This window comes from Uloborus diversus, chromosome 6 (assembly GCF_026930045.1).
Source record: "Uloborus diversus isolate 005 chromosome 6, Udiv.v.3.1, whole genome shotgun sequence".
Taxonomy (NCBI): Eukaryota; Metazoa; Arthropoda; class Arachnida; order Araneae; family Uloboridae; genus Uloborus; species Uloborus diversus.
In genome coordinates, this window is record NC_072736.1 from 44,826,725 (window position 1) to 44,852,835 (window position 26,111).

At 34.0% G+C, this 26,111-nt stretch overlaps 1 protein-coding gene across 2 annotated transcripts in view; it reads right to left on the bottom strand.

Annotated features, from left to right (window-relative positions):
* Positions 1–24,808, bottom strand: part of LOC129225227 (PDZ and LIM domain protein Zasp-like) — a 123,403-nt gene extending 98,595 nt beyond the window's left edge. Inside the window, exon 1 of one of the 2 annotated variants that reach the window (XM_054859800.1) lies at positions 24,551–24,808. In XM_054859800.1, coding sequence (XP_054715775.1) covers positions 24,551–24,661 — 111 coding nt within the window. In that variant the 5' untranslated portion in view covers positions 24,662–24,808. The remainder of the gene's footprint in view (positions 1–24,550) is intronic. The other variant, XM_054859802.1, reaches the window with a different exon arrangement.
* Between the last annotated feature and the right edge of the window lie 1,303 nt (positions 24,809–26,111).

Sequence of the window (26,111 nt, forward strand, 5' to 3'; positions counted from 1 at the left end):
TGGCAAGATTGGCAGCGCGTCAGTCTCAAGAATCGAGTAAGCTGCCCGCCGTGAGTTCGATCCTCACCGTCATAAAATATTTCTGAAGTAAAAGCTTCTTAGGCGTTGTGTATTTTTTGAGATGAGAAAAGACAATGTTTCTGATATGGTGAGATATTGTGTTTGCCGTTGCCACTCTGAAAATGGACAGCTAATTGTTATGGTTGCGGTTTATTTTTCACCGCCGGATAAAACTTCACGTGCAATACGAGAATTTCTGTATGAAAACTTATTTATTTATTCTAAAAACACTTTTGCATTACTTCAAGATAAAATTGGGAAGAGCTTTGATGATTTACCAATGATTTTAAGTGGGAATTTCAACATCAACTTTGCAGATGATAAAAATCTACCATTAATTGAATTTTGAAATGGATAATTTAATTTAACGATGTCCAATGATTGTAATCTTAGCCTTATTTCCTATTTTGGTTACCATAAACCTATAATATCAGTTTTGGAAAATAATAATGATGATGATGATCATGGCGAAAATCATATTGATTATGAATAATATATATGAATTTGAAAAAATAAAAAAAAATGGATTTTTTTTCATTTATATCACATTTTTAAAAATTTTAATCAGATTTTTTGTTTCTGAAATAAACCCCGAATTATCTGGCATGCCTCAAAATTTCAGCTTCCCGGCATACTGTGCAATCTTACGGCGCGGCGCGGCGTATCTGCTCTTTTCGGCAAGTCAGCTAAAGAGGGTTAATGCAGTACGTACATTGATTGCGTGGAAAGTTCAGTACGTGTATTGTTTATTATTTTTATGCATGGAAAACTGAATAACACAAACTAAGAATTTATTTTCTAATATTTCCTATATTTGCATCAGTATTTATTTTATAAACGAACTGAAATATACCAACCAAAATGTATATAATTGATGCTCACATTGCTCATAAACGTAAAAACTAGACTGTAGCTGATATTTTGAATCTATAAAACGGTAATTTTTGAAACTACAACTAATTTTAAATGAAAATTAAACACACACCACACACATTCACGCGCACACGTACAAAACATACCAAAATTTCTTTTATATTTTTTAAGTTTTCACTTCTGTCGGCAGTCCCACATGACTGCTTTTGTTTTTAATATTTCAGTTTTTAAACATATTTAGTGTTCAATCCAAGGGGAATTGAATGCAGAACACCCCCGACCCGATAAATTATCTTACATTCTTTAATAATATGTTGTAACTGGTGTCTGATTTCTCAAGTTTGACCAGTATTCTAGATTTACTATTTCACAATGCCACCAGTTTAATTTGAAATTAGGTTATACTAATTAGCAGGCTGCAAAAAAGGAGGAGGTTCTGAACTCGTCATATTAGTTTTTTCTTTTTACAATGTTCTATAAATACTCGAAGACACCTGTACCCAGGGGCATGCACGGGGAGGGGGGGTTGAGAAAGCACACCTGTTGGCCTGGGTCTGAACATGAAGGGAGCCCAATATTTTTAAAACTAGGGGTCAACTATAAAGGTAAACAATATGGAGAGGGGCCCAGAAAAGTCATTTGTGACGGGTCATAAAATTTCTGTGCACGCCCCTGCCTGTACCGATTTGGAAAATTCTTTTTGTTTTTGTTGAAACGGTATACGTCCCCGGCAATCTAATGGTAATCAAGTTCGGGTTTGATGAAATTGAAGGAACTCTTCAAATATCATACTCAGATTAAAGCGATTTGTAGTTATCTAACTTTGTATATCGTCTCATTTAGTGAACCGGTTTTTATGATTATTATTTTATTTTTTTTTTTTTTTAATGGATAGGAGGTGGTTAACTTTACTCTAAGGTTCCAAATCGTTGATTTACCCTATTTGTTCTTTACAGAAAAGTTATGGGTAAAAAACAAATTTCATGTAATTTCCCTCACAAACGATTAAATATAAAACCCATTGTTAAAAAAAATGCCATAAAACAAGGTCATGTGTTTTCTTTTAACCTAGGATTACGTTCAGATGGCTTGATGCGTGTCTACATACAATGCACAAATGAACGAAAAATCGCACTTTTGAACTTCCGTTAGTATGGCCCTCAGGTTCAGAAATAAGGCTGTGGGAATGACGTATCGTTCAGAACGACAAACAACCATATTTTGCCACAAAACTACATAGAATTGTTTAGAAGACAAAAAAAAAAAAGAAAAACAATTTTTGACTAATTTCTTAACGAAGAATCGGTTAATTGTCTTCTGGTTCAAACACGTTTGATGTTTGAATGAAGCACGACTTAGGTGAGGTTTGCCCCCAACAAAAATGTGGTTATAGTTACGTTTTTGCTATCATAATTTAAAATGATCTACGTTTGCACACACACACACACATATGTAGTTTTTAAAAGTTACAATTTTGATCCGGATAATCAGAAAAATGATGCCTTACTGTATATATGAGGCGTTCAGAGCTAAATTGGATCAAGTCCATAAACGAGAGAGAGACTGCCTCATATAATAAGAGACCTAAGTGCTTTGCGTAAAAATGGGGCGCTCAGAGCTCAAGTGAATCAAGTTGTACACCGACTTGATCTACATTGGCTATAAACGTTTCATATACATCTTGATCCATGCGACTAGCAAGCCCTTCCATAATAAAAATTTGGCCTTTCAGAGTTCAAGCGGATCAAGTCGTTCATGGACTTGATCTACTTTAGCTATGAACGCATCACATATATTTGATCAGTGCGTCCTACAAGCCCTTCCATAATAAAAACTAAGCCCTTTATTACAATAAGGTTGAAGATCACTGGTAGTGACGATTATTTAAATCAAAAATAAAACTCGAAAATAAGGTAACCTTTCGAACAAAGTTTTGTTCAAATCGGATTATTTTATCAAAAGTTAAGTAGGGAGAGGGTAGACAGACGCTTTTTCGAACAGATCCTACTTATCTTCACACTTATGAATATTTCTAACAGTAACTCGACATTTAACAGAAAAAAAAAGTTGCAGTTTATTCCAAATTTGTGCATTTATAACAACGCTACAAATGCATACATTTTCAATAAATTGTAGATACGTACAGTGGTGGTCAGAATTATAAGAACAGACAGACAATTACACAGTAAAAAAAAATCTGAAATAATTCAGTGAAATTTATGCAAAAAAAGTCTTTTTATACTAGAAATCATTGTGAAATGCAGAACATTTCAAAATACAAAACATAAATGTTTTCAGTGATTAATAAAAAAAATGTCATCGTTTAAAACTGGATAAAATTATAAAGACAACGAGCATTTTGCCCTGAAAAATCCTAGCAATAAAAAATATCACCCTTTTTTTCAATCACTTTCATTAGTTTTGATATCATGGAAGTTGAAGAACGTTCATAGAAATTTCTATCCTGACTTTTTGATGGAGAAAATGAATTCTTGCTTGTTTCGATATTAAAAACCATTTTTTCATACTTTAGGTGCCAAAATGTCTCACAAAGTTTCCATTAATCTTTGATCGATCCTTTTATCTGGCCAGTACAGTAATTGCACGAAATAAGCATCAAGCAATGATTTTGAGGTTTGAGAAACATGCAATTAGGCATTATCCTGTTGGAACAAATTGCTTAAACTCGTAATTAAAGGTGCTTTTGGTTGAACTACATCAACAATACTCTCAGAATTCATTCTGCCCTGCAAAAAAAAATTGGTATAGTTTCCGTCTGTTGCGAAACTTCCTCAGATCATTACTGAACCGCCTCCAAATATACGTTTTGAGATTTCTTTTTCCTTCACAATAGTACCAAAAGTAGCAAAAACCGTGTAGTCCAGTGTTGCCAGATGGTCAAATCCAGATTTCCCCAACTCCCTTCCAACTTTTCCCCAAAAAGCGATGTTTTCTACCAAAATTCCCCAAATGCAAAAATTATTTTCCACTAATATTTTCATAAAATGAATCGACTTCCTCTAATATTTTTGTCTCTTAAAATTTTTTTCCCCCAAATAGCCAAATTTTTTTATAAAATTCCCCAACTTTTTTTTCTTCACATTTTCGCTTTTTTTTTTTTTTTTTGTCTTCTTTATCTTTCTTTATCTTTATCTTTACTAATAATAAAGCTGAAAGTCTCTCTGTCTGCATATCCCTCTGTCCGGATCTCTTTCTGTCTGTCAGGATCTCTAACGCGCATATAGGGCCAACGCCAAGACCGTTCGGCTGATTTTCATGAAATTAGGCAAAGAATTAGTTTGTAGCATGGGGGTGTGCACCTTTAAGCGATTTTTTGAAAATTTGATTTTGTTCTTTTTCGATTCCAATTTTAAGAACATTTTCCCGCGCAAAATTATCATAAGATGGACGAGTAAATTACCAAGTTATCATAACGTGGAACCGTAACGTGGGCAAGTCAATTGGCGAGAAATTCATTATGCATTATTTGTAAATATACATGGGGACCAAAAAACCTTTTAATTTTCTACTACGGGCAAAGCCGTGCGAGTGCCACTAGTCATAAATACAAGCGCCTGACCAAGAGATAAGAAGTAACCAAATATTTCTTTTCTACTCGCATTTACTACTCTGCTTCTGTACATTTAAACTATGATTTTTGTATAGATTTATATAAGAACACTCTTCATCACACTTATTTTTACCTGTTTCACGTGTCAACTAGTTACTCACGCAGAACATTAATGCGAATTCCATAGCATAATATTCCACATAATGCGAAATGCGAATTCCATAAAGTTGAGCAAAGCTAACCCAACTCTGTTTGATACACAATGGTCCCACTACTTCTTGACGCGAATTCAAATGCGAAAAAAAAAACCTTTTTTCCCGAGGTTTTTTTTCCCAGGTTTTCCCCAAGGAAAAATTTTTTCCCCAAAGAATTCCCCTCAAAACCCATTTCCCCAAAATTTCCCAAAGAGCACCAGATTTCCCCAAAATGGGGAAAGTTCCCCCAATCTGGCAACACTGGTGTAGTCCATCCTAATTAAAAGTTTTCTTATCACAAAAGATTACATCATCCCACTTTTTACCCATAACATCGCATTTTTGGCACGCTCAACCCTTGGTCTCCTATAAACTTTTTTAAGACTCGGTCGCGTGACATTAGTTTCAGATCATTAAACTTTTCCCATCAAAATAGACTGTTAGGCAAAAATGTATTAATTCCAGTTTACATTTTACATAAAAAATCGATTCCTATTACTTAACACCAGTGCCACAACGAAGGGGGTGGGAGTAAAAACATTCCCCCATAGACCTTGGTTTTAACATTATTGTCAATCCTAATACAGTAGTTTGCACGCATGTATAGGACTATTTTGATCAAAAAAAAAAAAAAAAAAACCTCCAGAAGGTAAGTCTGGCTACGTTTGTGCTTTAACTATTTTTGATTTAAAAAAAAAATCACGGTTTTATGTTCTCTCAATGCCCAATTAGTGTTGAAGTGAAGAAATAAAAATTTCATCGACTATATATGATAATGGAGGGGAAAAAAAGAAAAAAAAACATGATAGCGGAAAAAGGCATATTTTTACGCAACACATACTTTGACCTCCGAAAGCTACTGTTTATAAACTTTCAGTAACTCGTTGATTGAGAAAAGGTTTAAAAGCGACTGTGCACTTACTTCACCGTAATGAATTGCTCGTCGTGAAGCTAAGAAAGCGGAGGAGTAAAAGAAGGGGAAAATTAAAAAAAAAGAAATATATATATATATATATATATATATATATATATATATATATATATATATATATATATATATATATATATATATATATATATATATATATATATATATATATATATATAGAGAGAGAGAGAGAGAGAGAGAGAGAGAAGAACTGTCTTTCAATATCTTGATAATAATTTCATCTCTCAGATCATCAACACATTGCAACTCCTATTCAACTCAGTGAAAATCGAATTACAAACCTTGTTAGAATATTTTTTGATAAAGGTCGAACGCACAAGAGCAAGATTTATAAGGTTAACCATTTGTAAGTTCGATGATATGAAGTTAAAAGAAAATTGAGTTATACATATTTTTTTCCACTCGGGATGAAAAAATAAAAAAGCATGTTTTTTACAACTTCCGGTTTCAGCCTACTGCTAAATGATTAGTGAAATGGCTCTTTATTTTTCCAATGACAAAGCTATTCCGCTGGTTGAAGTACCAATTAAAATCATGGAAATTTAATTATGCTTCGTAGTTATGTAAAATATACATTTTCGGTAGATATACATTGACTCTCAAAAGTGTTCATACACTTTAAAATTTTTCAGTAAAACCAAAATAAAGCGAAACTGAATTCGAATATGAAGTCCAATATTTTTTCACATCATTCCTATGCCATCTATATATATATATAAATGAATGTTTGTCTGTATGTCATCCATGAACTCAAAAACTACCCGGCAGATTTGGCTGAAACTTTCACCGTTTGTTATTTTTGGTACTGGGAATGTTTATAGACCAGTTCGAAAAAAATCCGATCGATAGTTTCTTTTTTATTCCGATTTAAGTCACAATCCATTGGATAAATACGAATAAAATGATCGGCTGCAGAAATTAATTCACGTGAAAGATCTCATTGATAAGAAGTTAGCTGTTGCCATTTTTCTTGAGTTTGAACAAATAAATTCTTTCTTTATTGTTTTATGGCTTTTCATGCAACGGGGGGATTTAAAACTTTTTCTATTTGATATTTTTAGCGATTGATTGATCTTGCAAACTGCGTGAGTCCAAAATTTGAGTATAGTCACGGCTTCACTTGATACCTGGACCGATTATTATGAAAATTGCTACATATATGTATTTTTCCACGGAGAAGGTGCATAATATGCTCATTGAAGCCACTCGCCACCAGGTGGCACTGCAGAGTAGCAACTTCTGCCCCGTTCAACCGATTGTCATGAAAATCAGTATAATGATTTATTTTTTTGTTGGCGTAGCAACGCGCGTCGGGTACAGCTAGTTCTAAATAAAACCCTGTAGTTTATTCAAAATATTGACGGATCTTCTTTTCGAAATGGGTCAAAAAACGAAGAGACAGAGAAATAATACGCCACAAAAGTCATCGTACACTCAAATATTTTCAAATGAATTTATGATTAAAATGATCATATGTCGTTTTTTTTAATTATTTTTGCATTGTGTTGACCCTTAAGAGTCATTTGACTTTATTTTTTTGTTTATTTATTCCTTAATATTGTGCTTATTACGTTAAAATGGCTGGTATTCGTAAAAAACCACAAACACAATTCGAAATTTGAATTTTTTCTTCACAGTGGAGGTAAATTGGTTTGAAATGTCTCTGAATTAGTTAATTTATTCCATTCTATAGTAAAGTGCTTGATAAAATGCTTTAAAGAAAAGAATTGGACCGAAAATAAGGCAAGAAAAGGTCAACCGGCAAAGTTGACAAAGCATGATCGGAGATTTACAGTTAAAAAAATTATGAAAAATACACATTTGAGTGCTGTAACAGTTTCTGCAGAGTTTAGTGAAAAAACTTACATTTAATTTTCACCTCAAATTGTTCTCCAACTCTGATTAGCTGGATCAAATGGGACCTTTTCCCGCAGAAATTTCCTCGTTCTTGCGAAAAACAGAAAACTTAAGTTTTCCGATGTAAAATCAATGATAAGTAAGCTCAAAATGTTTTAGAATAACATTTGAGGAAATTTTTTGATGAAATAATGAATCACGCTGTTCATCTAAATAATTTAAAAACCAATTTTAAACTCTTAGCCAAAAGTTTGGTTATCGGAAACAACTTTGTTTTTTATCAAGATAACGATAAGAAGCACACGGCTTTCAACGTTTGCCTCTAGTGCCTCAAAAATTGTCCAAAGTTTAGAAAATACCCCTTCAATCTCCCAGATTTGAACTTAATGTAACATATTTAGAGATATTTGGAGGATAGATTACGAAAATACGGCTTTGAAATGAAAATAGAGCTAAAAACAGTAACACTTGATGTGTGGTTGAACACTTACTCAGAAATTACGCAAAAAAAAAAGGATGAAAAAAGAATAAAATCTATTCCCAGACGTTTAAAAGGTGTTGTTGCTACTGCATGATATTCTACTAAATAATTACTTTATAAAAAGTTAGATTATTTAATAATGTATAGACATTTTTTTAAGTGTACGAAGACTTTTGTAAGATAAAGTTCCGGGCACTTTTTGGTTTTTGATTTTTAAAAAATTAAGTTTAAATATTTTTAAAAAAAAATTCATGTAGTTTTGTTGAAAATTGATCGTAGATCTTATAATTAAATACCTATACCGAAATAATATTTCCAACCAATGGGATAGGGTCCTATTTCATTGAAAGTCGTAGGTGTACGAACACTTTTGGGAGCCACTGTATCAACACGCTGAAATGTACTTCCAAAAAATTCCACAGGGAAAATGTCTATAAGGGCTCCCCGTAAATGATGTCACACTTTTTACAAAATTTTTTATCCCTCTTTCCTCCCCTCCCTTGTCACAAAGCGTCACATTTGGTTGTACCCCTTTCCCCGCTCATTGTCACACTATTTTTCATAAGCACATTGTTATTAAGAAAATTACGTGAGCTCACACTTCTTGTTATATCTCCACCTCTTGTTACAAATTAAACATTGAAAACTGAAAATTAAGGAGATTTATTCGTAAAATTAGGAGGCAAATTCAGGGTTGCCCCCAGGGCAAGGGCACACCCCTCCCCCTCAATATCACGGACCCTCCCCCAAAAAGCAAGAGCTCCGTCCCCCAAAATGAGAAAAACACCCTCCCCCCCCCTAAAAAATTTAATGGCGAAGTCTGCGCCATGCTCCCCTTCCCCTCAAGGTGGACATCCCTGGCAAAGTTGAACGAAAACGTTTAACAGCAAAACTTTGAATGTTTAATGTTGAGACTTTTAAAAAATATAGTGGGTATTTCATAAATTAACTCTGTATTTGACCTGGAATTCGACAGGACCTAAAATTTGGAAGTTGAGATAACCGTTTTTTTTTTTTTTTTTTTTTTTTTTTTTTGAAGTTCAAGAACTACAAATTTTAGATTGAAAAATAATGATTCGAAATAGGTATACATTTGTTTTCTCTTATGAGTGGTTAGAAACACTCCTTGCAGAAGGGGAAAATGTAAAAGTTCAGAAAAAAATCGGGAACGTTTTACCACTTTTTTTTTTTGAAGGGGGGAGGGGGCGGATGAAATAACAATTTATTTCTGGAAGAAATTTATATTTCAAAAATGATCTGACACCACAGTCATATGTGAAGAAATTTAATTTTTTCGATACTAATCGTTTTACTGTAGGGATTTTCCCCGAAATTCTAATCACTGAAAATTCCCTTTCTTACGGAATTGCGTTGTTTTGATGAAAATTCGGGCGATATTTACTTTATTGGAGAGTTCGGGAAAAGGCATCAAAATGCGGGAGTCTTCCGAGCGAATCAGGAGAGTTGGCAGTTATGGAAAATCTATTCTTGTTTTCTAGACAGAAAAAAACAATTATTGATACACCTGAAAAGCGCCTTTACTTCCAGTGAGTGGATGTAACGCGAAGATTATGTTTGCTTTCACACTTCCACACGAGATTCAACACATAGCAGTTGTCGCCTCTACCGATACACGTGTTTACAAAAGAAGATACGATTTCGATGAAGTTTTTGAAGTGAAACGTTGTATGGAAGGACTTTGAAATTCTGATTCATAATCTTTTTGTGAAACCGTAGTTGTTTTTAATGGTTGCCATGAACAATGAAAAGTAATAGTAATAAAATGTTTAAATAATTCCGCGTTTTAATTGTTGCCAGAACCAATGAAAAGTAATAGTAATTATAAAATTAGTTTCGTTAAAAAAATTAACAAACTAATATCGCGGATGAACTTAAGCAAGCATTTGTGGATTTTGGGCAGTTTAAACTTTTCATATAGTGCAAATTTTCGAGAATTTTCTTTGATTTAAGTCAAGTCCTCAGTTTAATAAAAAAAAAGGGGGAAAGTCACATTGTTGTTCAGCTTTGAAGTTAGTTTGTAAACTTTTATCAACAAAATTAACTTTGTAATTACTTTTATTTTTCTTTGTTTTTGGCAAGAACTAAAAATTGGAATTCGAGTATTATTTAGTTTAGTTTATTAAAATATACACTTTCGTTATTAATATAGGCATATTAAAAACAAAATTGCAAATTTTAATGAAGGTAACATTATAGCTTATTAATATTTCAATAATATATCAGGCGCAGAAAGAACAAGAGCGTGGCGTGAGAGAAAATGTACGGGTGAACTAACAGTTTAGAATGAAAAAGAAAAAGGAAGACAAAAGCTTAACTTCCATCGAGTGTTTTTTTTTAGACTACACATTTTTTTTTTTTTTTTATTGGACTTCTACCGGCAACTGTGACGGTTGTTATAACAAAAATTAAAAAATAATTGAAGATTACACATAACATCTAACGTCAACTGAACAATTTTTAAGAAAAGCAAAAAGCAACTATAATAAACATTCGGATTTTTTTTAAATAGATTAAAGTTTGATTATTTGTGTTTCTAAAAGTTATATTTTTAATGTTTTTCAGTATGTGTTCTCAAGTATTTTACTCACACTAAAAATTGTAAAAAAAAAGAACGATAATGAATCCTGCCATTCTAAAAGCTACAAGTGCGATGAAAAATTACTGTCATTCACTAAGCTTAAAAGCAAGTTATAAGTTATGGCTTTTGTCTGTTTTACCCTTTTCAGCCGCCATTAGACAGGAGCTGCAACGCCCCCTATTCGCAACTCCAGCGCTCGAATATGCTACCTTGCGGTGATTTACAAAATTAAAGAAAAAAGTAAAACATTGCGTTCCACGTGTCTCCGTTGGTAAACATAGGCAGTTTTTTTATGAGTATTTATTAACGCATTTGATGTATCTTAGATTGCTTTCAGCAACAGAAATTGTTTCGTCCCGTAATGGTCTTCTCGAGCTTCTCAAACTAGTTAGAATGTTAGTTTTCATTATTTCCCTCTAAAAAGTGAGTTGATTGTCGTAAATGGCGAAAGCGTAAACACAAGAAAACTCTGGACTTCGCATTTGGATGAAATTATCAACGAAGACGCTCGTCTGTTCGATGCATTTTTTTTTTTTTTTCGAAAGAGGATAACGTTATATCAGGTAAATTTTTTAAAAATTGTTTTGTGTGAATTTGTAAGAATATGGGATTTTTTTTATTTTAAGCTCGAAAGAAGGATTTGATAATATTAGCAGAAGAATTAGGGCTTTCATCTCCGCCTAGTTTAAAAATAATAAATTTAACTAACATTATTTTACTGCAGCATTTAGTTGGAATGGACAGCATGCAAAATATATTCTTGAATATATTATCGTGGAACGAAATGAAAAATGCTTAATGCTGAGAATTTTCATCGCAAAATAATGCGCCAACTTTACTTTATTGCTTACATTATCAGCTGAAGAATTTCAAAAAAATTGTTTAGGGTTATTCACAACTCCAACGAACTATAGGGGGCACTGCAGTCACTGTCTAATGGCCGACTTAAAAACTAAAACAAACGCATATGGTAACGAAGAAAATGCTAAAAGTGTTGTGGATATTCTGGCCCACGTAGAAAGAAATGAGAATTCAAGAAGCATTACTAAACGTCAAAGATTAATGCAAACTACGTAGTTCGTAGTTCTAAGCAGCTATTTCCACGATGTTGAATTCGATATTTATCAACTCTTGATAAAACTAAATAATAAATGTGGCCTGACAAGAACAACAATTAATGCTAGAAAATTCAATATGACATTACAAATTATTATCGAAAGAAGATGATACTTCTTTGCCTTGCTTGGCTAGACTTATTGTTTTGCATTTGTTGCTGAAGTATTTCTCTCGAATTCCCGAATCGGTTAATTTAAAATTTTTCTGCTTCGATTTTTCTAATTTCTGAGTCACGATTTAATTATGTCAAGTTATGCAAATCATCTACAGAATTCTTACGGATATATGGTGGTAGTTTTCTTTTCAGTTGATTGACCAGTATTTCTTTTTACTTATCGAATTCTGTAATCTTACTACCATTTTATTCCACTCATGATAAAAAATAAAAATGGTTTAACTAAAAACGCGAAATCTCGCCAAGGCTACTTTGCTCGCACAATACTAAAACTATAACCCCAAACAAATTTGGCGAAACCTTTCAGCTGAGAATAAAAGGAATAAAGTAAATTCTTTCTCGGTGAAGCATTTTTCATTTTGTTCTACGATAATATATTCAAGAAAATATTTTGCATACCGTCCATTTCAACTAAATGCTGCTGTAAAAGATGGTTAGTTAAATTAATTTAAGATTAAAAAATACTCATATTCTGACAAATTCATACAAAAGAATAAAATTTTTTACCTTGTATAACGTTATCCAAGTTTGTTAATCCAGTTTTCGCTTTCACCATTTTCAACCAACTCATATTTTAGAAGGAAATAAGGAAAACTAACATTATTTTGAGAAGCTCGAGAATACTACTAAAGGACGAATTAATTTCTGTAGCTGAAAGCAAACTAAGACTCATCGATTGCGTTAATAAATACTCAGAACAAACTGCCTGTGTTTACGTCAACAGACACACGTGGAACGCAACGTGGCAATGTTTTAGTTTCATCGGCAGTTTTGTAAATCACCGCAAGGTAGCGTATTCGAGCGCTGGAGTTCCGAATAGTTTCAGTATTGTGCGAGCTCGAATGCCGGTTATAAATTATTTTTATTTTTTACCATGTGTGGATTAAAATGGTAGAAAGATTACAGAATTCGAAAAGTTTAAGAAAGTACAGTTTAAAGAAATAATGTAATATCATTTAAAAAGAAATTATTACCATTTATCCGTGAGAATTTTATTGATGATGCATGACAGAATTAAATCATAATCCAAAAATTAGAAACATACCAAACAGGTAAAAAATAAATTAAAATTAACCGATTCGGCAGTTGAAGAAATAACTCTGCTACAAATGTAGAGCAATTAGCGCTAGCCAAAAAACAAAGAACTTTCATCTTCTTCTTTTGATAACACTGATAAACAAAGGTTTATTTACATAAAATATTTATAATGTTCATATGGCTACAATAAAAATGTAGTTCCATCAAGAATTGATAAATATCGAATTCAACATCATGGAAATGGCTGCTTACAACTACAAACTACGAAATTTGCATTAATTTCTAACTCATTTCTTTCTACGTGGACCAAAATATCCACAAGACTTTAAAAATTAATTTAAAAAGAATAAAAGAAAAAAGTCATGCATACAAACAAAAATTACTAGGCTTATTAGCATTTTCTACGCTACAGCGTGCGTTTGTTTTACCTTTTTCATCCGCCATTAGATGGTAGCTGCAGGGCCCGCTATAGTTTGTTGGAGTTGCGAATAACTTATTGGAGTTGAGAATGGGCAAAGGTGAGACAAAAGAAAAATCCTGCTTAATAAAAATAACTAATATTTGTTTTTTGGAGCAGAATTCGACGGAACGTCAATAGGATTCTCTGTCTATTTAATTGTACTCATATATACGTATACTCGTATATATGCAATTGCAAGAAAATTATGCATGAGTGGCTGTCAAAACATTGTAGTATGTTCAGAAAGCGTTTATGGATTAAACAGTGTCCCTCAGTTTCTTAAACAGAATTTATAAGGTAGAGAATTTTCATTTTTTATTCGAGATGCACAAGTTATGTTTCCCTTTACCCATGCTTTCCAAATTTCAAACGAGGGTTTTGCTTGAAACAGAGAGTGAGTTTTGGTGAAACAAATTATTTGGTGAAAAAAAATGTGTGAGGAGTTTGGTGAAATTGAACTATGCCATCCATAACGAAGCGTCATCACTCTATATAACACTTTTTTTTTTGGACAATGTATAGGTTGTTTGGAGTCCTATAATTCTTGTACTAATATTTTTATAGTATAACTTCAAAAATCTTAATGGTAAATCTTTTAGAAATCTATACTTTGAATCATTGTTATTTTCTTTTCGGACTTTTACAAAACATTATCTCAGAAAAATATTTTTTCAATTTTTTCGAGAGAATTCATAAATGTTTATACTTCACTTTTGAAAAATTTTTATTTTTTACGAAGGCTTTTCAGATTTCGTTTACATTAAGAAATTCATTCACCAAACGTTTTGCGAATGAATTTTTAAAATAGCTAATTTGATAGACTAATGCATATTTTGTAATTCTTCCTTCCGGAAAAAAAAACTTTTTTTCGGAATTCAAGACAAAACATTTAGAGTAACCAATTCTAATGTTATTTCTTTTGTTAAAAAAACATTGCTTTCGAACTTATGAAGATTTCCTTTATTTACTCCGCCTACAAGAAAACAAATATGCACTCATGTTTGCATTGAATACAGAAGCAAAGAAATGTGATTTATCTTTACCATCTACGCACCGAGCGAAAACACAAGAGGATTTATGACGTTTCATATTCCGTGAAAAATTCCACTTCCGTGAAAAAAATAAGTGTGATTTCTGACAACGATATTGAATTGCATTACAAATATCAAGCATGTGTATTCAAGTTCGTTTCAATGCACTGAATTGGATTCGCAGCTAAGCTCCACCATTGCTTTTTTTTTTTTTTTTTTTTAACATTTGGGTAACGGCACTCAATTTTCTGAGCCTTTTAATGTATTTAGACTTTTTATACTATTTTTCTTTCATGCTACTACATACCATATAACGTTTGGCTGCTTCTGGATCCTCTGAATTAGTTAATTCTACTTTTTATTTGCTCAATTTCGAAAAAAGGTCCGACCCCCCCCCCCCCCCCGTAACAGACACCGACAGTTCTGATGATACCCAGCAACAGATAGAATGAGGAAAGGATGAGTAATGGATAAAATTCCCTTTTCTCTTCAAAATGTGCAAAAGTTCTTTATTTTTAGAAGTTATCAGCCTTATTAAATTTAAATGAACATAAAACACCATTTGACCTCGTGGTGGCTGTTTATAATCTTCATCACTGCCTTGTAAATGCCAGTTGGCTCATAAAATTCACTTTGATAACACTAAATGGTTGCACCGTATTCATGGGTCGCAGCAAAATCAGTTTTACCCGCCTAAAATTCTTATTATTTAAATCCAAACTTACGACTATCTGTTACTGGTGCCGTTATCCAACGCCTACCAGTAATAATTTAAATCTGTACTTTGGAGTAACAAGCAGCTAATGTCAGATTTTATTCAAATTTAGTTTATAATAGAAATCTGTCCACAATGTGGTGAACTTTTCCGCGCAATAACAGCCAAATATGGTGCGCTGTCCCAATGTCGAGTCATGTAGTAATCCCATTCACATAAGCCCTAAAATCAGAAGTGCTGTATGGAACACCGTTCTGCTGGTATTATTCTACTGCGCGGAACATCGTTTCAGCATTTCATTCCAAAAAATACATAATTTTATTTGTTCGAAAACCCCAAATTTCTCTTCAAAACAAACTGTTTTTACGGTTCAAATCTGAAACCTTCCTAAAATGAACATCTTCATATATATGATAGCCAAAATCACTAATCGAGTTACACTCTAACGACACCAACAATGAAACTCGCAGCATTGCATGCGTGACGGCATTATTTCATTGCTGAAACACCAAAAATCAAAAATTCAGTAAGTATTTTGACAGTATCTTTTGACCATATTTGAAGTGCAGGGAAATGTTTTGCTTTGACAAAGCTGAACTGGATCTGGTAGCTTAACTGTTTTACTGGTAAGACTGAACTTTTAGGAGAATGAAGAAACAAAAAAGTGGTCAACAATGAACACTATCTACTGGAGTTTAGGGCTAATCCACTGGAGTTAGGGTTACAATTTCAACTATAAAAATAATCACCAAACAGGCAATGGCTGCGTTAAAATGTAGAAGCAATTTTCACCCGTCATACCTTGACGGGCGATTTCTAGTTAATTAATAATAATAATAAAATAATTCAAACCGTATCCTAAGTAACTTCGTTTTAAAATTTATAACGTAAAACTAGTGTGGGAAAATAAAGATGTTGGCTTCTTATCAATATTTTTCATTTTAATACCCTTTAATAACCAATAAATTATTCATATATTTTTTAAAGTATCAATGTTAAAAGCTTAGTTCCTATATGTGTATAAATATACACAACAATTTTGTGTAGAATTCAATATTTTTCATGTAGAATCTCTCTCTCCCCCGCTCCTCTCCCCCATATCTATCGATGAACAAAGCTCGACGACAACAACAACTTAATGTATACAATCCGCCCTCAATTCATGCGTTCCGGTAAGAAAAGCTTTAGCAGTACAACACTGCATGTAATTTTTATGTTTTCAACAAGTAGTATTTTTAATTATAAATTAAGGAACTGTATCACCAGGGGTGCCCAGTTAGGGGAGGAGGCATGGCGCAGACTGCGTCATTAAAGCTTTGGGGGGGGGGGGATGACGGGTATTTTTTAACTTTTGTGGCGGGCTCTTGCTTTTGTGGGGTCTTCGCGACATTTAGGGGGTGGGGCGCCCTTGCTCTTAGTGGGAACCCCAGGTATCACATCGGTTTATGTAACACTTAAAAAGTTATTACTTCGTAGGACATATTTCTACCATAAATTAAATTTGGTTCCCTTAGTTGCTGAAATGAATGTTCGCATAGTTTTTAAGTACTTTTCAATCATGCTACCGGTTTTTGATTTAATTCTACTTTCTGTGCTGTCATTTCTGTTAAATAATAACGTATGTATATTTGGTTCCTTTTGATGCCTTTTTTAAATTAATTATTTTTTTGTTTTGTTCATTTATTTTTCATTAATTAATTTATTTATTAATTAATTTTATTTATTTATTTTATTTTTTCTTTTTTGGAGAGGGGGGTTTATTTCTGGTACCATCAGCACTTTGGGTATACTTGGAAACAGGGATCAGTTGCACCGGTGCCACCGCAAGCGTTCGGAAACGGCAATCAGCTGTTTTTTGTAGTGGCCGGACGGACAGCGTTCTGAAATGCTTGCGGTGGACTCGGTTGCAACCGCTCTCACCACAGTCTGGTCGTGGTTAGCAAGATCACGTGGTATATTTTGACCAATCCGGTCGTATTTCAAGTTTTACACTCTCTGATTGGAGCGTCGTCTACTGCTAAACCTGAACTAACCGCGAGGTAACCACAAGTGTTCAGAAACACAGCTGATCTGACGGGCTCACCAGAAAACTACCTGTGACGTCATAGCCGCAACCTCATCAGCTCATCAACCACGCGGTGTAACCGATGAACTATTGCCGAATGCAGCCTTATTTCACACTACGTGTCAAAGAGGTATTTTGAACGATACTACAAGTATATTTCACGCATTTAAAATCGGATATATGCCAAGTGTGTTAAGTGTAGTCAAGCGCATTTTCACGCTTTGTATTTTAATTAGAAACTTATCATAAAAAAAATGCAGTTGTAATTTCTAAAAGTATTTCATTTGAATATTTTTTCTCAAATACAAAATATGAAGCATTCTAAATGTTAAAAATTAATATACCGCCTCCCTCTTACCCCCGTTATCGACTTCCATTTCATTCGTAAAGAGGTAGTGTTTTTTTTTTTTTTTTTCTTTTTTTAAAAGAATTTATTACTATTAATCTGTTCACTGTTTTCGTACGTTTCACAGCTTGAAAACAAATATCACTCCTCTAAAAATGTCAAAAAGTAGTTTCACTCCTTAAAAAAAACCCACGCTATATTTCTGGTACAAGTTATGAAACACAGTCTTTGCAAAATTACCAGCGTTATTTAATAATTACTTCCTTTTAGAAAAAATGGAAGTATTGTATTCGCGAAAAAATTTTCACTCAAAAATCGGCCTTAATTTCCATTTTTCTCACCCGAGAATGAATGTTGAGTTTTTTTGTTCGACCCGATCACACTTGGATATATGTCTAGGAACGTACACTGCGATGCAAAAATTTAGACAATGACGTTCTTCAGCTGTAGAATTTAGAATTACGATAGTAGAAATACAAAAGTCTGCAAACATATTCAAAAACTCTTTTGATTATGACTGTATTACCAAAATACAATTGCTTGATGTGCTTTAACAATACTGTTTTGGATAAAAATAGAAATTTGCTTGTTGCAAAAGTTTAGACACTATTACGAGTTTCTGTGAATTTTTTTTCGTATATGCAAATTTAAAAGAGATGACATCACAGACCTCTTGTACTTAAGGTCTGCCAACGATAACACTTGATGGTAGTCGAGATGCCGCGAGCTGAGCAGATTAAAGCGGATGAGGTAACTAAGATTTGGCAGTTGAAAGCTGAAGGTAAGCTTGTTCCTGAAATTTCGGCTATTATTAATAGATCAAAGAAATCTATTTATCGAGTTTTATCAAATCACTGCAATTATAAAGCAAAACGCAGATCTGGGAGGCAGCGTGTGACGAATAAACGGGATAATCGTCTGATCCAAAGATTAGCAAGTACCCAACAAACCAGCTCTAAAGCCACATCATAAATCACAACAAATGTTGTGGGCTCGAAATCATATGTCATATGGATCGAAATGGATATCAGAAATATTTAGCAACGAAAAAAAGTGGAATCTGGATGGTCCAGATGGCTTGACATCGTACTGGCATGACTTACGGAAGGAACGCAGATGTTTTTTTAGTCGCCGACAAGGTGGTGGCTCTGTGATGGTTTGGGCAGCGTTTTGCTACAATGGACAAGTGTCTTTGACCTTTATCAGTGGTCGCCAAACATCACAGAATTACATTAAGACACTAGAGGATAATATCCTACCATTTGCTTAGCTTATAGGGGAACCTCAGTGGGAATTTCAGCAAGGCAATGCTTCGATTCACACTGCAGGAAACACAAAATCTTGGTTAAATTCAAATAATATAGAAGTTCTCAATTGGCCAGAGTGTAGCCCAGACCTCAACCCTATCGAGAATCTTTGGGGCATCGTGTGTCGCAAAGTTTACAGCAATGGTAGACAATACACTTCTGTATTGGAACTTAAGAGATCTATTGATGAAGTATGGTACGAAATTGAGCCCCAAACCATGCAAGATTTAGTTTCTTCGATGGAAACTCGTATTTATGAACTAATAAAGAAGAATGGATGCACAAGCAGGTTTTAAAACTGTTTTATTTAATTTTTATTTCGTTTGTGTCTAAACTTTTGAGACAATGTTAATTTTTTGTTACAATCTAAAAACTTGTAAAATGCACTAGTCAACTTTTCATTGCTATAAATATTATATAGTATGCATAGCACTTTATACTAAAGTACTCTTAGGAAAACTGAATAAATAGATTTCGAAATCTGTGTGAATTTGCTCATTGTCTAAACTTTTGCGTCGCACTGTACAGACACCCGAAATATCCATTTTGACGACCCCCGAGATAATTACAACGAATTATCTCGTGACGTCCGTATGTACGTATGTATGTATCTCGCATAACTCAAAATGGTATGTTCTAGAATGTTGAAATTTAGTACGTAGACTCCTAGCGGGGTCTAGTTGTGCACCTTCCCTTTTGGTTGCATTCAGATGTTCCTAAGGGGGTCTTTTGCCCCTTTTTGGGACGACAAATTTGGAGATTTTTTTTTCTTTTTTTTTTCTTTTTTAATTTGGTTTCAATTTGTCCACTGTTGGTGACATTTAGAGAGTAAACTATTGAATCACATTAAAATTGCCAATAATGGGGAAATGGCATGAAATTGGAGTAAAGGAAGTCACGTGATGCACACATCAGCTCGTTTTGTTACCGTGTTCAAAAGTACCTTCTATATTTTTCTGAGTAAATATGAACCTAATCTATACAAATATTAGAAAAACACAATGTTAAGTCCTTTTAAAGAATTTATGTGTATATACAAGCACTAAGTTATATCTATGCTAGAGGTTCGAATGCATATTTTAGTTTAATTAATTCAAACCTTTAAAAAATAATTGAACGGCTTTAACATTTTTAACGATTTAGTATGTTGTTATTAAATTGTTTTGATTTGTTTTCAGGCTTTATGAAAGAAAACCTAAAAATGATGAGAAAATCCAATGGTTATAATTTGTGTGGAATATTAGCTAATTAGGGAAACCATATGCACTGAGTTTTAATTGTATTTATATAAAAAAAAAGGAAGTCGTTAGCCATAAACTGGCTAAATGCTAACAAAGTTAAGTTCAAATTGAAAGAGTTGGTCGTGAAATTTACCTGGTTTAGTTTATTTAAAATATTGCATTATAGTACAAATTGTATAAATATGTTTTAAAATACAATAAACTAATTTTTCAATGCATGGAAATATGCTTACAATTTTAGATTTTTTAATATAACTAATAAAAAATATGAATACACTTAAGGATGAACTTTTTTCTTCAACCGAATACGGTTCAATCGTAAATACGATTCACGGAGCAGACTTGAGTCATTGAAATTTTTAGGGTATTTTCCCCTTTGAGTGGGGGGGGGGAGATCCTCGTTTTTGAGGTATTTTTGCAGTTTAAGGACAGAGCGCCCCGATGGAAGATCGTTGTGACCAAAACGTTTTATTTTTCCGGTAAATTTTGCTTAACAATTCAGCAAATTTGGAGACAATTGCATTTTTGTGAAATGAAGACTAATGTCTTCTCATTACATGAAGGTACGGCATGCTCATACTTAATTATACAGTAAAATTTGGAGTTTTATTCCGTTAATTAACAATAGCTCCCTCCCAATAATTTAAGTTCAAGTCTCCCCTGCGGAGTTGGAGGGGTGCGCCATGACTCTTGGCGACACCCCTCTGATGTGCAATCATAAAACAGTTAAATTGACTTAGATAAATGATATTTAAAGCTGATAAATATATAAAGCTAGATTAGCATCATTTAATTACAGCTGTATTTCCCGACCTTTTTCACTCCGCGACCCCCTCTTCAATAACTAAACATACCACGACCCCCTTTTCAATAACTAAACATCCCGTGACCCCCTATGTGTCCCCTATATTTATATTTTTGTTTGTGTTTCTGCTTTGGCACAGACATTGAGCATATTTAACGTAATAGCTTAAGGTGCTTGATACGTTTTATTTAAGCTTAATGTTTTTTTTCCTACAATAATTGCAGAAAGAAAAAAAAAATTAGCTGAGGTGTGCATCACATGACTTTCTTTTACTCCAATTTAATGTCATTTCCCCATTACTGGCGGTTTTAATGTGATTCAATAGTTTACTCTCTAAATAACACCAACAGTGGCCAAATTGAAAGATTTTTAAAAAAATCGCCAAATTTGTCTCCAAGTTGGCGACCAAAAGACTGGCGATATATCGCCAAGTGTCCGCCAAATTATAACACCACTTGAGTTTACATCGAAATTAACAATGATTCCCCCCCCCCCAAAAAGGGGCAAAAGACCTCTTTAGAAACACCCAAATGCAACCAAAAGGAGAAGTGCACATCTAGATCCCACTAGAAGTCTACGTACCAAATTTCAACTTTCCTGGACTTACTGTTCTTGAGTTATGCGACATACATACGCACACATACGTACATACAGACGTCACGAGAAAATTCGTTGTAATTAGCTCGGGAATCGTCATGGATATTTCACGTGTCTATACGTTCTTAAGCACTTATGCACGTGTGGTCGAGTTGAAAAAAAACTCAATATTCATTCGGGGGTGAGTAAAATGGAAATTAAGGTCGATTTTTGAGTGAAAAATTTTTTGCGAATACAATACTTCCTTTTTTGTAAAAGGAAGTAAAAAAAATAATCTCGATAATATTAAACATATATTTCTGTACTTTCAAAATTTATACGTCCTAGCAGTGGCGAATATAAGATTTGGTTTTATCCAACTGTCACTGAAGTGAATGAATGCTTTTTCTTTTAACAAGGCCGTCGCGAGATCGAAAAATTTGGAGGAGGAACTTTGGAAGACACTCAATTTCTTTTCAAACGTATTTTTGCGAGAGAGAGTCCAGATTTATGCTTGAAGGTGGGGAGGGAAAGGTGTCAATACTGGCATATGAGTAATCAAATTAAGAGAATTGCGTTATAGCAGCGGAGAAAGAGAATTAAAAATAAGAATCTACTGTACGTGTAACATTCGCGATTGTCCTTCCCCTGGAAATAGTTCGAAGTTTCATAGTGCTAAAATTGCAGTTTACACGATCTCTGGTGATATTTGGAGGAGGAGAGGTTCGGGGACTTTTATGAATGGTTCAAGCTCAAAAACGACCTTTGAAATTTCTTGAAGTCCTAAAATGATTTTTCAGACGATTTTTAACCATAGGGAATAGGGGAGATGGATCGGAGATGCTATCTTAATTTTTCGAAAAGGAAAATGAAATGTCCTAAATAAGCTTAGTTGTAGGCTATCTTTATTACAGTTAAGGTATGAAAAGGCGTTCGGGTTACCTATCCTCACTAAAAATTTTTGGTTTTGAGATTCTGAAAATGCAATTATAGGTCATATTTGTAAACATTAGAGAAAAAGGTTTGGATTCGGAGCCTCCCCCTCTCCCGGAATTTTTTCGGAATTTAAGTTCCAAAAACAAAATTTCAGACAAGTTTTAATGATGTGGGGGGAGAGAGGATTTCGGGTACTCATAAGGAAATTTTTCTAAATTTAAGTCCAAAAAGCAGAATAGTAGGTTAACTTTTATGAGAAGTGGATATGTTCAAAGACCCTCATCTTGAATTTTTTTGAAATTTAAGCTCTAAAAACGAAGTTTAAAAAGACCTATTAATTATGTCAAGGGGCAGCAGACCCCCCCCCCCTGGAGTTCCTTTTTCGAAATTTAAATGCTAAAAGCCCTTTTTTTTTTTTTCTTGGCCTTATTGTTTTTTTTTTGACGAAGTTAAGGGACTGGATGGGGTTTTGGACACTTCGGGGTTTAAAGAATCTCGCACAGAAATTATTTGAAATTGAAGTTCCAAAAACGATTTTGGATGATGTTAGAGAGAGTGAATTCGGGATTCGTTTCGCGAAATTTGTAGAGATTGAAGTCCTTAAACAAAAACTTAAGATAATCTTAGAGGACGTTAGGGGATTAGATTCTCTAGCATGAGAGGAAGGGAGGGGGTGTTGCAGCCCTATAGCTCTTCTGGATTCGACATTGTGCTCAAGGATTGATGCTACTCAAAAATGATGCTACTTTCCCCCCATGTATTTCAATATTTCAATTATGCACTGATATGATGAGGATAATGTCGCGCGCCCCGAAGAAATGCTTCGCGATCCCCTTGGGGTCGCAACCCACAGGTTGGGAACCCCTGAATTACAGCTTAAGTACAAGAGAAAAAAAAGTGGAGCAGTAAACACGGAAATATTAGATTCTCACTTCACTTTAAAAATAGTTATTCCATTCTATATAACGAATATGAAGGAAATGATAATACCCCCTCCCCCCCCCGCCAAAACTTTTCTCAACCCTCTTTCCCTTTTATATATTTTTATTATTTAGCTCTCTCTTTTTTTATTTTATTTATTTTTAAAAATTATATTTATTTATTTATTTACTTTTAATTATTATTATTATTTTATTAGAAAAGTTCTATGCAACGTTAATGACATACCACGTACACAGACACATAAACTATATAAATGAATGAAATAAAATATAAACAGATCAAAATGAAATAAACAATTTAAATTTAAAAAAAAAACAATAAATAAATTTAAATAAATATATTTTCAAAAAATGCAAAATCCCCCCCCCCATTTTGATGGCGCCCAATTTTATGCCTTAATCCCCCCCCCCCGTGGACACTCATTGTTCCAACTTCCAACCATATGGTAATGTAACGCGAATCTTAATTCTAAACTTAAAAAGACAAAATAAATTAGCAAATAAAAAGAAAAGAATCGTGCAATGTTAATGCGATAAAACCAATTCCAACAGCCAACACAATAAAAAAACTTAACAATAACATTCAAATAAAAACTTTCTATTTAATTAACGAAACGCAATTTTCAACTGCAAACAATCTCCACATATTTAAATAAAGAAATTGCAACAGTATACATTTTATTCAATTCTTTTTCCAAAAACAATTAACGCGATCAAGTTTTTTTCTGTACTATGTATAATTTTTTTTAATGGTCCATTATTATGATGGACAAAGTTTTGTTGTATAATTGCTTTCCCAAAATATCTCATGCCAAACTTGAAATGAAAAGAGATCACAGTGCTGTTCTATGTCAACATGATCGTATCACATTTCTGCTAGATGAATCATTGGGTTCTATTTTTAACACTAAGTACCTTCGCTACGCAAAAATAAACTTTTGAAGATTTTTTTTCTCCCATCTCGATTTCGAAAAAGTCAAAATATAATTTTCAATGGTCGCTAAATTTCTTTAATTCATGTTTTGATCGTATTAAATAACAGAATAAACTCAACTTCAAAACTATAAGAAGTATACTTGCAATTTTTAAATCATGACGCAAAGTAATCTAGTAGTTTTCTTTGTCATTCACTGGCATGCTGATTTATTTTATGCATCAGTAAAAAAAATTCAAAATGATATTTATTGAATAAATTAACATCGAATTCGACTTACCCTTTGCACCGATAATGGGGCGCTAAAATCCTTGCCCCCTTGCAATCGGAAACCCCAGGAGGTCGTTGGGTCTCCCCTCGATAATTTCACTGTCAATGTTTGGGCCGACATATCGCAGACGATTGATAAAAACTGAAGCCCCACTTGCAAGTTCGATATTCAATCGCAAGTTGAGAAGCCTCCGGGATCTGCTGAGGTCTTCTTTTCTCCTTCGTTTGCCGGTGAGGAATATCCGTTTTGACTGCTTCTAAAAGTGTGCGGTGCCGCACTTTTTTCTTCCCTGACCTCCTCCCACTATCTCGACGGAAGTGACATTTTTCCCTACGTTCCGGTAGTAATTTTCCCCATCTCGCAGCTGCGACGTTTTGGCGCGCTCTTGTTTGTTAGAATATCGTTATCGTGTGGTCAGATCACTTGCTCCATGTTTGTCGATCGCTTAAACACTTTCCTTTTGTTTCCTTTTCATGAGAACTAAGTATCTATCAAGCTGGTGGCGAAGGAGTAAAAATATATTTTCCAAAAGGGTTAGCGTTTTGAAAAGAAAAAAAAAATATGTATTATTACGTGTTCCTCAGTGAATACTACACAGCAAAGCACAAGTAAAAACGAAATTTTCCTCACAAAGAGAATGAAATATCACTAAGAGCTAAGGCAGTAATCGAACCCACGGAAATCTTTACTGTGCGCAAGAAGCTGCCGGAGCTAGTACTTCTGACCGCTCAGCGAAGTAGACTCCTGAAAAATTATTGGTTTTTTTTTCAGAGCTTCATTAAAACTGCGGAGGCAAGGGGGGGGGGGGCAATTAACCACAACACTGTTTTTAAGACCTTTATTAAACATAAAAAAAAAGAAATATTTCGCTAAGGAAAGGATGGAAGTTGCACCCTAGAGCAAGATGAGCCCCGTTCTTGTCCTATATTAATTAAGACATCTTACGTCACATTTGGGGCCTCCGTGGTTCTGTGGAAGAAGCTTCGTCTTCTAAGCCGGAGGTCGTGGGCTCGATTTCCGCCGGTGCCCTGGGTGATATTTCCTTCTCCTGCGTTGTAAATCCTTCCTGTGTGTGTCCAGAGGCAAGGCGCTTAGCACACAGCCCTCTATGTATGTGAAGCTGTTTAGCTGGGGCCGTGGTAGCCCGATCGGTAGAGTGTCGGATTCGGGGCCGGAGGGTCCTACGTTCGAACCTCGATGGTCGAAGACCCACCGTCGTCATTAAAGGGGACTGGGCGACGTTAAATATGCTCGTGGTCTCAATGTCCTCCAAGTGAAACGATACCTCTGGGGGTGTTAGCACCAGGTAGCTATTAGCTCCTGGACTAGTTCTAAATCCTCATAAACTGTTCGATCCGGTGATGGTGCTGCCATCTATCGGTATATAAAATAATGGAGGCAAGGCACTTAGTATGCAGTCCTCGACATAAATACAGTTGTAGTCAGTTGTGACTCTGAATAGCTGTTTAGCTTACAAATAAATAAATACGTCCCGTTTGACAGGAGAGTAATTATTTTAAGATAACAAATAAAACACTTTTGTACTGAAAATAAACTGATTAATAATGAA